Source organism: Echinops telfairi, unplaced genomic scaffold, assembly GCF_000313985.2.
Source record: "Echinops telfairi isolate 266 unplaced genomic scaffold, ASM31398v2 ScPeMD7_5;HRSCAF=22, whole genome shotgun sequence".
Classification (NCBI taxonomy): domain Eukaryota; kingdom Metazoa; phylum Chordata; class Mammalia; order Afrosoricida; family Tenrecidae; genus Echinops; species Echinops telfairi.
The window spans coordinates 22514833-22529545 of record NW_022103901.1 but is presented as its reverse complement, the minus strand read 5'-3'; the positions used below and the strand labels follow the sequence as shown (position 1 = coordinate 22529545).

Genomic DNA, 14713 nt, shown 5'->3' with positions numbered 1-14713 from the left:
CCAATCTCCTTCCTACTCAGGATCAGTGACGTTCTATCCCCCAGTCTGCAGGTATAAACCAAAACACAGAGGTACAGCCTCCTGGGTGAATTTTGTGTTTGCTTCATTATTGCCGTAGTCCCCTCGTCTTAAAATGGGCAGGGCAGTGGTATTGATACCATCGGACATCGTAGGAAAGAAAAGAGCTTGTATAAAGCACCTAGAACAGTCTTCGGCACAAAGAAAGCACTGTTTGTGAGGACTTGGGACCACAGATGGAGCAGCTTGATAATGATAATAATTTATGGTGCTTATAATAATGACGATTGTTGAACTACATTTCTAGATCGGCCTCCTTCTTTCAGGTTAACTGCTTGGCATGGAAATACTGGGAGGTTTCCAGGTCCTCGATGCCGCCTTACCTTTTGGCCACACTCCCGTAAGTGATCAGAGCCCAGAGTCTGGCTCTGCAGTAGGACTGTGAGAGTCACCCAAGCCCAGGTGACACCCCTCTCCCGGGCTCTTCAGACACAATTGGTGGACAAACAGGCGGCAGGCATTACACAGTTAAGTGCTGGAGGACCAGGATTTAGATTCTGAGCCCCACAGAGACATTTTGGAAGACTCTCCTGTTTCCCGCTGCCAGTGCTTAAAAAGCAACCTAAGCCTGATGGGGTGCCGGTGAAGCAGGGAACCAGCGCTGACATGGGCGTGGGATTTCTCCTGGCTTGTGGGCTCCAGCCCTCGGGAAGCCCTGCTTTCTTCACACACTGTCAGGACACTCTTTGTCTCCTCCCTTTCTTTCTCCTGCCTCTTCCTGTGCTTGTCTTCATTCAGCCCCAAAGATGTTTATTGAGTGCTTACTTTGTGCTGGTCCTCAGAGGTCATGAAAATTTTCCCATACGTGAGGTTACAATCTTGTTAAGGTGGAAAAAGGCAAGAATGAAGCTCATCATAACATCAAGTTGATATTTGGTTGAAAGGGCTAGATTTTTAATGCAAATTGGCTTGGACTGTAATAAGGTGACCAGATTTTAACATTGGTAAAGCGGGACACCATTGATAAAACTCATATCCTGGCGAAATAGCCACATGGCAGCAGAAAACCGTATACCCTAGCTTGTGCATTCTTTCCAAAAATCGGGACTTTTTAAAAACACCATGGGACGCGGGACAAATTGTTAAAAATCGGGACTGACCCCCAAAAGCGGGACATCTGGTCACCTTATTGTAGGAGGGGATTTTTGGGTCAAATGACTGGAAAGTTCAGGGCCAGGCTTCAGGCATAGCTGGATCCAGGGGCTCCAATGATGTCATCTGTCTCCCTGTTTCTTGTCTTAGTTTTCCACTGATGATGCCACTCTTAGGCAAGTTCTTTCTTGGTGCTGGTCCCTGGCAGTTGTAGGGTTATATCTTTTCAGCTTTATACTCAAGGGAAAGATTACATATATAAATATTTACTCTTTATTTTTCTTTATTTAAACAGTTTTTTTGGCATTTCATCCACGTGTCATACAATTCATAGTTCAACCGTATCAAGAAGAGTTGTACAATCTTTACCACAATCAATTTTAGAACATTTTCATTTTCTCTGTACTCATTTTTATTCATGTAGCCTTTTTTTTTCTTTTTATCATTTACTTTTTTTCCAATTTTGATAAAAATATATACAACAAAACATTTACCAGTTTAACAACTTCTCCCTGTGAAATTCAGTGCAATTGATTATACTCTTCATGTTTGTGGCAGTCACGTAATCTGTCAACTTGAGGGTAATAAGAGTAAAGGGGTGGCGTTTAGCCTGTCAATCAGGTCGCAGCTAGATGACATCATTTGGAGGTGCAATGGAGATAAAAGGTTCACTGGAGCCAAGGCCCACTGTCCCTCCCTCACGTTCCCATTGACGAGCCACATGAAGCTATGTGGATGGCAGCCAGAGCCCTGGAGCTGGAGGAGCCACATGGAAAGCCACGCCAGCACTGAGATGCTTCCATAAGACTTTTCACCCTCTTCCCTGTGATCTTCTTGCTTTCAGCATGTGTTGTGTGACTCTGTAGAACAATTTATGGACTAGTATCAGACATGGGGTTTCTAATATTGGACTTATGGGCTAATATTGAACTTATGGACTTGTTCTGGAATTGGCTGGGATGTTTTCTTAATTTACAATTACTCTTCGATATAACATTCTCTCTCCCTATTTAAAAAAAATCATTTTATTGGGGCTTGTACAACTCTTATCACAATCCATCCATCCACCCCACACTCCTCCTCATTCACAATGATAATAACATTCTATATTACACACATATGAATATCTCTGGATTTGTTTCTCTAGTCAACCAGACTAGTACAGTGTGGTACAACCATCTCTCTAAATTGTTCCACCACCATTAAAATAAACTCAATGTTCTCTAAGCAAAAACTCTTCCTTCTTCACCCATGGCATCTTAGGTCAAGTTTGTTTTTTTTCCTTTCTTTTCAGTAGTTTTCTTGATATAATATTCAGATATCTTACACCATAGTTAAACCGCTTCTAAACAGAGTGGTACATGTACATCGTCACAATCAGCTCTAATTCTCCCTCCCCACTCCTGCATCCAATGATTGCTCCCCAGAAAGAGAACTATTTACTTTTCATCATTCTCAATAAACGTAGCGAGTTTCATATTTCTTGGTTTAACTCCAGCCAATATGCTCTCCTCGAGTTGATCACTGGAGTCAGGACAAGTAGCTTTGGCTGGTTAAGTATGGATCATACCCCTGGAGATAGGAGTGGAATTGGCTATACCCCACTTAGACGTAGCAATGAAGGGCATGGTGCTCCCTGCCAACCAAGTGCAATGGACACTGGATATAGAGGAGGGACTATTTCCTCTGACCTGGAGAGTCTGGGAAAACAGAACTGAAGCTGGAGAGAGTTTAAGTTGAGTACTCTAGGAAGCTACATGAAGGATGTTCTGTTTGGTGGTGGGTGAGGAAAGCACAGCAGTAGGGGACACAGCGTGCACACGGCGAATAGCTGGGGGAGAGAAGACAGAGGACTGGACAGTCGGATCCTGAAGGGCTTTGCATGCTGCTCTGAGATGTCTCACTTGTACTCTGAATGCAGCCATCAGCTGTATGTTTCAGAAAGATCTCTGTCCCTGGCCACATAGAGAGGGGAGCGACAGGGGCTTGGCCAGAAGGAGGGAGAGAGGAGATGCTCATTTCAGTGGTCTGGCTGGCTTCTTCTACTCATTCTTGTGTTAGCTGCCTTAGAAGGGGACTTCCTGTCCGCCTCCATTGCTTTCTGTTCCAGAACCATTTGATTTTCCTCCTTACATTTATTATGAGCTGAAATGATCTCTTTCATCCATTGATATATGTATTTCTTCCCCCCACTAGCATGTAAGAACTGTGAAGGAAGGGGTCGCTTGTTCTCTGTTCATTGCTATAGCTAGTGCCTGGCATGCAGTAGATGTTTGGTGAATATTTGTTGACTGGATGAATGAATAAATAAGTAGGACCTAGGTATTGGGAATGGAGCTGTAAGAAGAGACTTGAGTAATATTCAGGAGATGCAATGTATATGTGTATATATATATATATATATATATATAGTATATATATATATACTAGCTTTTTATAGTGAAGATTTACAGAGTAGATTGATTTTATACAATTTTGTCTGTTTATAAAGATATATATAATTTCACCACATGTGTATGAATAATACCTTCAGTTTTGCAAGTTTTAGAGCTTTATAAAATAGTATCATAAAGTGTGTGTCTAGTCTTTTGTTTTAAAATTTATATGTCTGAAGGAAGTTTTTGAGATTGGCTTTGGGCTATTCAAGTGGTGATGATGAGTTGTGTTATAGATCTAAGAAGTGTTTCTTAACCTTTATTTTAAAAACAGCTTGATTAAAAGCATAAAACATGCACAATCCCATGGTTTTTAGTACATTCATGAATATATGCAACCAGAACAATGGCCATGTTTACATCATCTTCTTCGCTACAAAGGGAAAACCCATATCCTTCAGCACCATTGCTTACCTCCCTTATCTCTAGCAGCCAGTAACCTACCAGTAACACGTGACTTGCGTTAGTCTGGGTTGACTAGAGAAACAAATCCTGAGACACTCATATATATGTGAGCGAGAACTTTATATCAAGAAGTAATTATGCATCAATAAAACATCCCAGCCCAGTCCAGATCAAGTCCATAAGTCTGATATTAGCCCATACATCCGAGATTAGCCCATAAATTCCTTTTCAGACGCACGCAGCACATGCAATGATGCTGAATGCAGGAAGACCACAGGCCCATGGGTGCAGAATCCCAGGTCAGTAGAAGCATCTCTAGGGCTGGCACGGTCTCCACATGGCTCTCCTCACAGGAAGGTGAAGGCAGAGAGAAGGGTAGTTCCCAGGACCGTCTATGAGAAGGCTACGGGGAGGCATCACCTGATTGACAGGCTAGACGCCACCCCTACACTTTATTTATCAAGTTGACATGAAATTATGCAATCACCACAGTAGGGCCCGATCAAGAGCTTATGGAGAGTTCTGGGACATTTGTTCTTGTTTCTCTCCACTCTCTCATCTTTTCTTTTTTTTCCCTTCTTAATTTCGACTTTAGTCTCTCTCCTCTTTGCCTCTTTCTTTTACATATTTCCTTTCCTCTCGCCGCAACTAGTCCACCGGTCAACGTAAGTTTGCTGAGACCCCGTTCCCTGGTCAATGCTGCTGGGAAGGGAAAGGAGTGGGGTGGGAAGTTTGTTTCCTGACATCAAAAAACAGGAATGATGGGCGGCAGGTTTTCTACCTGACAAAAAGGACCACAACAAACAAACACACAAACAACCCACTGGGAAGAGTTTTTGTTAACGCGGGAGGGACAACTCGGAAAAGGAGGGTGAATATGGAGGCCCAGCTCCAAGAATGGAATCAAGGCCGCTGGTTTGTACACGGAGAAACCGTTGATCAGCGTATGTTTTGCGGCGCTTACTGTCAACAACGGCAATAAAACGAAACCTTCTATGAGGACCCAATCACAGGGAGCACACCATGCAACCGCCCCTTGGGGATAAGCTCTGGACACAGGGCTCTGATTTTGGAGGGAACACACAGCAGCCAGCTCTCCCCTTTCCCTGCAGGGCCCGCTACCTGGCTTCAGTTCCAGCTTCCCAGTGTGCGCCCTTTGTGATCAGCCTGGGCAAGAGCCAAGTGCACACCCTGATTTTAGACTCCCCCAAAAGGAATTCTCTCCTCCGGAAAGTGCAGCAGTGCCTGGTAAGCGTTCATTTCATGGGCGAGGCTTCTTCTGGTGTCCCCCCCCCACCCCCACCCCACCCCATGGCGATCGTGGACAGACGTCCTCGGGAACCCTAGGAGCTCCTGGCAGGGACCGTGAGCCTTGTGTGATGGCGGCAAGTCTAAGGTGGGGATTTCAGAGCTGGCTCTGAAGACTCTGGGAGAGGCCATCTTGGCCGTTGCTTTGGAAGACTCCCACTCCTGGGAGCTAAGGGAGAAGCGGCTGCTTTAGCGGATTGGAAAGAGCGCTGCACTTAGAGTCTGGATTCTAGACTGAGGTTCTAGAATGGCCTTGCCGAGGACGGGTTTTGTCGTTTGGGGCAAGTCATTTCGTTTTCCTGAACTTCAGTCCCTTCATCCGTAAGATGGACCCAAGGGCACGTATCTTGTAGAGTTACTGAGGGGACGAAACAGGCTTAATGCAAGGCCCCATGTGCAGGACTTGGAGATGGTCTAGGTGTGAATCCCAGCATTCCCATGAATTGACAGTTTCTCCCTGTTTTAAAAAGCAGATAGAATCAATACCCGTGCCTTCTGACTACTTTGAGGTTGAGTAGGCTGAGACGGCTAAACATCTAGAACAGTGGTTCTCAACCTTCCTAATGCCTTGACTCTTTAATACAGTCCCTCATGTTGTGGTGACCCCTACTCCCACCATAAAATTATTTTCGTTGCTACTTCAAACTGTAATTTCACTACTGTTATGAATCGGGCAGCCCCTGTGAAATGGTCATTCAATCGCCAAAGGGGTCGTGACCCACAGGTTGAGAACCGCTGATCTAGAACAATGCCTAGCACACAGGAAGCTTTCTGTGGAAGTGGTTGTTGTCATTTTGAGAAAGGGCTTTGGTGGTTTTCAAATGCTCTGCGAGTTTGAGGTGCTGTTGTTATTGTGTAAGTACCACAATGGTTGTTGAAACCGGACAATGGCCTTAACCTACTGAGTGTTCGTGACGCACTAAGACTTGCCTAGGACTGTTCCCCATTGGGCTTTTCGGGTCCTCCAAGGCCTACATCCTGGGGCTTAAAATCAGGCCCGGCACCATGTCTTACCACGGTAGCCAAAGATCCTGGAATCTTTACAAGGTTTGAGGTTGGGAAGTGTCTGTAAGGAATCTTGACCTTGAGCCCCTCTGTGTCTTCTCATCACCTTCACTGTGGGTTTCAGAACAACGTCATTGATGACGAATATGCAGTGGACATGGTGGGGACCCTGCTCTGCCACTTTCCAGCTGCCATCATTGACCACGGGATCGCCCCCAGGGCCTGGGCCACCGCCCTGCACGGCCTCAGAGACTGTGTGGACCTCAGCCCAGAGCAGAAGGCTGCCGTGCGGCGCAGGCTCCTGGAACAGCATGGGTGAGGGCCTGGGACTTGGCTCCGGGGTGTGGTGGGTGGAGGAGCACTGGTCCTGACTCGCCTTCCCTCAGACCCAGGTTAGACACCTAGGTTTAGTCTTCTGGCCTTGGCGTCCCTAGATAGTGAAAGCTGTGGTCGGACTTCTGTTGGCTCCAAGCCACCTTGGCAGAATGGACAGGGAAGAGATTGGAAAAGATGTCACTTTACAAATGTAAGGTGGAGTTGCTATCATTTTTATAATTATTAGGAATGATGCTGATGTGCATAATGGACATTCGGTCAGCTCTGGTGAGTGAGAGCTTCCTGGGAGAAGACAGGATTATTCTGCTGTATGTAGGGTTTCTGAGCTTAGGTTGGATATTTTAAGAAGTCAGTGATCAGACAACACCGCTGTTTAAATGAACACTGTCCCAGGCAGGTGTAACTAAACCCGCTGCTGTGGAGTTGATTCTGATTCAGAGTGATCTTAAGTAGACTTGCCCCGTGGCTTCCCAAGGCTGGAAGTCTTTCCAGAAGCAGACTACCACGAGTTTCTCCTGCAGAGCAACTGGTACGTTGGAACCACCGCCTTAGTCCAGGTTGCCTAGAGAAATAAATCCAGGGACATTCATACATGTATGAGAAAGAGCTTTCTATCAAAGAGCAATTGTATGTTGAGAAAACATCCCAGCCCAGTCCAGATCAAGTCCATAATTTCGATATTATCTCAAATGTCCAATACTAGTCCATAAATTCCTCTTTAGACTCACGCAGCACATGCACATGCAATGATGCCAAATGCAGGAAATCACAGGCCAGTGGGTAGAAAGTCTTGTGGATCCAGTGGTAGTGGAAGCATCTCAAAGCTGGCACAGGTCTCCACATGGCTCCTCTAGGTCTCAACATCTGGAAAGGGAATACAGAAAGAGAGAGAGAGAGAGAGAGAGAGAGAACCTGCCTCCAGTGAGCTATTTATCTCTGTTGGGCCACCAAATGAGGTCATCAAGCTGCGACCTGATTGACAGGCTAAACTCCACCCCTTCACTCTTAGTATCCTCAAGTTGACAGGAGATTCTAGAACTACCACAACCACTGCACTTTCAGTTAACAGCTGAGCACTCTGCCACATGACTACCATGGTCCTCGTGTTCCAGGTACTGGATTATTAGTATGTCAAGTTCAAAAGCATGGACTCAAGAGCAGGACTCTGTACACCTGCAGTTCTCAACCTGTGGGTCATGACCCTTTTGGGGGTTGAACAACCCTTTCACAGGGGTCACCTAACACCATCAGAAAATGCATAAATATTTCACAATATGTACTTACATATTGTTTTGTGATTAATCACTGTAATTATGTTCAATTTGTAACAATGAAAATATATCCAGCATATCAGATATTTACATTAAGGTTCATAACAGTAGCAAAGTGACAGTTATGAAGTAGCAACAAAAATAATGTTATGGTTGGCGGTCACCACTACATGAGGAACTGTATGAAAGGGTCTTGGCATTAGGAAGGGTGGGAACCACTGCTGCACTCCCTTGTTCCTATCACTGGCTAGCTTTATGACCTAGGACAAGTTACTTAATTATTTTGCAGTTTAATTTTTGCATCTGTAGCATGGGGTCAGGTGTAGTTCCCATGGGGCTGTTAAGATGATTGAGTTAATACATCTAAAGGATATGGAGCTGTCCTGGCACAGCGCTAAGTATGTGACAAGTATTGTTATTGCTACTATTGCTAAGGAGGCCATGACTTTGAAGATAGGTGTGGCTCCTACCCTCAGGGGACTTACAGTGTATTGGGCTAATATTTTGAATCAAGGAGATAGGGGGAATGCATCCTTGGCCAGGGGTGGGCCATCTCTATTTTAGAGAAGGGCAGACCTCCTTTGATATGTCACCAAATAGTGATACTTCACTTTCGACATGTGAGGCCTCTATAAGAAAAATGGTGGCTACTGGGTCAGAGTTATGATTCTCCTGCCAAGTTCAAGAGGACATTTTGACGTGTTTCAAGAAAAGGCTTGTATTGCTAATTTAGAAGAAAGGCATCATTGCCATTTTTCTGTGGAAGAAAAGAGGAAGACAACACTGTGACGTATAAGACAGAAAGGCAAGTCAAGCTAAAAAGAGTGGGGATTTACAGAGGTCAGAAATAGAATGTAATGGGAAACTCCAGGGGTGGACTTCAGGAATGGCTGAATCCAGGCACTCAAATGATGCCAGCAGGAATATGCTCTATTTCCCAGCTCTGTAGCTCATGGTGTGGATTTTAATTTTTACCACTATGACCTAAATTGCACCTCCTACCCCCAAACACTCTTTACTGTTAGAAATCTCAGAATAAAGAGAGTTTCTCTGGTAATGCTATCAAAGCTTCCAGAGGTGATTCTGATTGGCCAGCTTGCATCATCTGCCCATTGTTTTGATCAGGGATGTGGTATTATGTAACAGCCATTCCAGGTGTAAATATGGTCCATTCCTGAAAGATCGCTGGGGACAAGGGCATCAGGTGCTCATCAGACTTTTAGTTTTCATCGTACTGCTTGTTATTTCTTCTCAGGCCCCCTCAGAACTGGACCGCTGAGACCACAAAGGACTTGGGGCCTTTTCTCGTACTTTTCTCCAGAGATGAATTAAGCGCCATCACCACAAAGGTACCTCCTAAGAAGATGGAAGGCTTTGAAAGGGCACGCAATGAGGCCAGTTGACTTCATGGGGTTTCCTGTCAGTCAGTAGTTTGGGAAGCTTCTTCCCACCTCCCGCCCAGGATGCCCAAGGTCCAGAAAAAGAGCACAAGGTATCAGGTCAACACACCCTCAGCCTTTCACTCGACCCTCCAGACAAATGTGCCCCACCCGGGAGCTGTCATTTCACTATCACTGCTGTGTGGGAACACTGCTTCTGGGTGCATCCCTCACTCGTGCCTGTTCAATAGTTTTACACCCACTAGTGCCGTATGCATACACATACTACGTACAATCACATTTCATTCCTGAACAAATATTTATTGAAACTGAACCTGGGAATAGCACTCTATTGGGCATGTACAGAGAGTTAGATGAGGTAGCCCAAGAAACATGCAAAGCAAGCGTGAATTATTCATTTTTTGCCTGCATAATATACAGCCACACAATCCCATTGGCATACAACGATAAGCATATATTTCTTGCTAACTGGTCTGTGGGTTGCTGGGGCAGCCCTACTCCATTGTCTTTGAACCTGGACTACCTGGAGCTTGTTCTCACCATGAAGGCCCGAAACTCTAGAAAAGAGAGTGGAAAAGTGTCATTTCCCTTAAGGCCTGGCCTGGTCATTGCTACACTGTCACACTTGCCACACCGCATTGGCCAAAGCAAGTTACATGACCAAGCCCAAGATCAATGGGACAGGAAATAGCCTACTTCCATGAGTGGAGGCTGCAGCAATAGTGACTATTTCCTCAGCAAGAACCAGATCCAGTACAAAGCACACCCATACAATCTCCTACCTGTACTTGAGCACACACAGTACTGGTTCTCGTAGATGTTCAGCCAGACCATAACACATGGGACACCACCAAACCCCACATGCCTTATATGTGTCCTTTTGTCCTGTCATGATCAAATCATTTCTCAAGTGTCCAAAGAGTGTCATAAACAGTAGCTGCGTAAATCTGATATATTAATCTTATCTTCCCAAGTTAATTTTTTTAAAATTGGAAAAGCCATGTATCCATGGTTAAATCTCAAAAAGTATGGAATAAAAGAAAAACAAGGCTATGTAAAATTTGATACTGACGTAGGAGAAATTTAGTCGTGTGCTGTAACGATTAATGCCACATTCGGGTTGATGGTTACTTCTGGGGCACGATGGAGGCCAAAGGTGAAGGTGGAACTGATGGAGTCTTCCATTCTATTTGTGATATTTTAGATCTAATGCTGGGTGGTGGGTACCTGGGTGTTTTGCTGTATTATTCTCTACACCTTTTTATGCTGGACATGCTTTATAAAAGAAGCAATACAAGCTCCTAGTTAAAACAAATCACAACTATATCCAAGAGTACATGATGAAAATCAAATCCCCTGGTAAACTCCCCCTTACCTGACACTTCTAGTTCTTCATCCTCTCTCTTCAGAGACAATTGCAGTTTCCACTTTCTTCGACATTCTTTCAGAAAAATCCTACCCATGCCGATATATTCCCTTTTAAAAATACAAAATGGAAAATGCCACTCACTCTGCCACATATGCTGCTTTTTTAAGGTAAGTACTTATGTTGGAGCAGCTACTCACTAGCTCAGCTGCTCATTAAAGTCACTCACAAAGGGACAGAGATTGTCTGAGCTCACTAGCCGGCATACCTTCAACAGGTACATGTACAGGTTGTCAGGGGTGGGAAGATGAGGCAGGGGGGCATTGTCATTAAGGTAGCACTGAGTTTTTATGCATACCCCAATTTTTTTCTGAGAAATTATACATTTTTCATTGCATAGCACGGATGGTTGTACAGCCCAATTGATGTGATTGGCGTCACGCAATTGGTACATGTGAAAAATGTTGAAAGGGCAAATGTTGTGTTATCTCTTTCTACAAAAATAAGAAGGAAACCGGGGAGATTTACAAATGGACTGATGTGGGAAGAGCCAGAATCTCCGGAGTGCCGACAGAATCTCCAGCTGGTGCTCAGCTACAGCCGGGGTTGAGAACTACCGGCTGACGCTGTGAAGGCGCTCATGGTGCAGGCTTGCTCTAGAACAGAAAGAGGAACGGAGTGGTGCTTTCCTTTTGAGGGAGCCAGGGGCACAGCAGCATGCAGAGAGATGCATGAGAGGGTTGGCCTAATTGTCTGGACTCATGGACGGTAAGACCCTAAGTCTTAACAGATGCACAGTTATAGAAGAAAAGCAGAACCTTCTCTGGAGCAACCAGAAGCCTTTCATTGCTGATCTCACGCAGAATCCAGAGATCCTCCTCTTTTTGTTGAGAAATATAAAATTGTAAACTGTTCCAAACCTAAAAGGAGGAAGGCACACCTCCATTTTTGATAGCTATTATCAGATTGTCTTGGTAACGATATACCATTGAACATTCTCCCAGAAAAATGAGTGTGCTCATTACTCTCAGCTTGACCAGCATTGGGCATTATCAATTTATTTTGTTTTTGACAGTCCAATGGGTGGGAAATGATGTGTCTTTATGCTACTTAGAATTTACTGGATTATTATTGGGATTATTATAGGATTTTGCAAAGACTAGGTTAGTTGGGCTAGGGATTAAATTTATCTGAGAAACTACTGTAGAGAAAAGAAAAAAACCCAAGCAGAAAATACCCAGTGTTGTAATTTAAATATATTAAAGTCTGTTTAAAATTTGAGTGGCCATGTCTTTTAATTATGATTTATTTTGCCTTTTTCATCTACTCTCCCCCATAGTTCCCTGATATCATTCAACAAACAGCTTCCAAGATGATAGGGACCATGCCTCCGAAAGAATTTCTCTGGGCCGTGTTTGAGTCTGTTCAAAACAGCAGTGATGAGAACCCCAGCTTTGATCCCAGTCCTGGTGAGTGTTTCTGGGGAATGAGTTCCCTTGGGAGTGTTGGATCAAAGGAATGGCACAGTTCACTTGGATTTTCCTTGGGTGACCATCTCTCGGAGCAGCGTCTCATCCTCATCTCTCCTCCAGGTGGGCGCTGTGGTTTTTCCCACTTTCTCAAGGAAGGAAACCAAGGGTTAAAAAAATTAAGGGATTAGACCAAAGTCACAAGGCTAGAAATCCAGATCTTTTTTTTTTTTAGTTTTTATGATTTATCAGTATTTTATTCAGGAACAAGAATTCCATGAAAACATACTCATGGATTAGGAATCATTTCAAGGGGTCATTGAATCCAGCAACCCACCACCCCTCCAATGTGTCAGAGCTCAGCTGGGTTAGTTATTTAATTGAATGAAGTACAGTGAGTGGCCTGAGGCAGTCAATGTGGTCAAAGCAGCCGCTTTTTTAAAATTAAAATTTCCAACCATTTTGTTGGCATAGAATTCATATATTATACAACTCAATAGTTTAATCACATCAATAAGAGTTGTACAATCATCACCACGATCAGTTTTAGAACATTTTTTTCATTCTTTTTAAAAAAATCATTTTATTGGGGGCTCATACAACTCTCATCACAATCCATACATGCATCAATTGTGTAAAGCACATTTGTACATTCGTTGCCCTCATCATTCTCAAAACACTTGCTCTCCACCTAAGCCCCTGGCATCAGCTCCCCATTTTCCCCCTCCCTTCCCCCTCGCCCTCCCTCATGAACCCTTGATAATTTATAAATTATTATTTTGTCATGTCTTACACTGTTCGATGTCTCCCTTCACCCACTTTTCTGTTATCCGTCCCCCAGGAAGGAGGTTGTATGTGGATCCCTGTAATCTGTTCCCCCTTTCCACCCCACCCTCCTGGTATCACCACTCTCACCATTGGTCCTTAAGGGATCATCCACCCTGGATTCCCTGTGTTCGAAATCCAGATCTTGGCTTTATACCCAAAGCGAGGCGGGGGTGGGGGTGGGGGTTGGCGGGAGAAGAGGGTGTTCTGCAGCAGCTCCTCCTGCCCTCAGAGGCCTCGCAGTCCAGTTGTGATATCGTGGTCGCGTTCTTTCTTGCAGTATGCATGTGGATGTGGGAGAGTTGAACTTGGCATCATCCTCTGAGGGGAGGGACCTGTGCCATGGCACTTGCTGAGTTTTCTTACGTTGATTTCAGTATTAAGTACTGCTGTCCTCGAAGTGTGGATGAAGGAGCAGAAATTCCCACCGGCTTTATTTTTGTTAATTTGTGTAGACGTGTGAGTACATTCATTCAACAAATATTTGCTGAATACCTACTACGTGCCAGACCCTAAGCACTAAGAAGATCAAGTCCCCGCTGTTCTATTTAACCATCTCGTTACTCATTTGGTTATTCAAAACAAGCCAAACAAAACATCAAACCCACTGCCATTGAATTGATTCTGACTCATAGCAACAAAACAGGACAGATTAAAACTGCCCCATAGAATTTCCAAGGCTGTCATCTTTATCAACACAGACTGCCACATCTCTCTCTTGAGGTGCAGCGATGGGTTTACTGGCCGGCCTTTGGTTAGCAGTTGAGTGCTTAACTAGCACGCCACCAGGGCCATTGCTGAGTCCTGTTTTCACCGGGGCTAGGGTGGAGAGACTAGGAAAGACGAGGCTTTTCTCCTTTGGCTGTGATAGAGATCTTTGAGGACCATTCCTGGCACCCTTGATCTGGTCCAGTTCTACCTCTTGATGGTATCCTAGTAAATTTCCATTAGAAGTGCAGTGAGAATGGAGTGACCACAGGGCTTGGGAAATGCCCTGTCCCTGGGTGTTGCTGGTCAGTCTGCCAGCATCTGTTGAAGTCAGTTGCTGAGACAAGACATCCAGGATTTCTCTTAGCACAGGGTGACTTGGGGGTCACCCCCCCCACCCCTGCCAGACTTCTACTGAGGAAGTCAGGGTTAGCAGAGGCAATATCTTATTCGCATGTGGTTGGTTTGGTCAGATAAAGCTCAATTGATTCAGAGATCATAGGGTGAGTTTTTTCCTGCTGCCAAGGAAAATATAATGGGTCCACACAAACACCCCACTGTAATTTTTATGAAAATCATTCTCACATTGGACCTTCTTCATAATTCCAAAATCCTTAATACTAGGCTACAAACTGAAATGCATAGATGGGGCCAGTCAGGTAACATATATAATCAGAATGGGGGAATATTTATTGAGTTCTTACTGTATGCTTGACATAGTTCTAGGTGCTTTATGTATATTAACAATAATCTTATGAAGCAATTTTATCTTTATTTTACACATGAGAGGAACTGAGCTACCGAATAGTTAAATAGCTTTGGATTTGAATCTAAAGCGGAGCCTGTTCACCACCAGTGCCTACCACCCGCAGGGGTTCAAAATCCAGTTATCATGTGACAGAGCCTTTACTGTGTGCATATGGATATGTGTGTTAGACAGGGTTCTCTAGAGAGATAAAACCAAATTCTTGATAATATAATATATTTATTTATAAAGGTAATTAATATATAACAA

At 44.3% G+C, this 14713-nt stretch overlaps 1 protein-coding gene across 1 annotated transcript in view; it reads left to right on the top strand.

The window, feature by feature from the left end:
• Window positions 1-14713, top strand: part of OTOA (otoancorin) — an 85859-nt gene that overhangs the window by 45374 nt on the left and 25772 nt on the right. The window contains exons 17-21 of the mRNA XM_004706064.2: window positions 345-418; window positions 5123-5258; window positions 6448-6638; window positions 9186-9279; window positions 12036-12165. Coding sequence (XP_004706121.1) covers window positions 345-418; window positions 5123-5258; window positions 6448-6638; window positions 9186-9279; window positions 12036-12165 — 625 coding nt within the window. The remainder of the gene's footprint in view (window positions 1-344; window positions 419-5122; window positions 5259-6447; window positions 6639-9185; window positions 9280-12035; window positions 12166-14713) is intronic.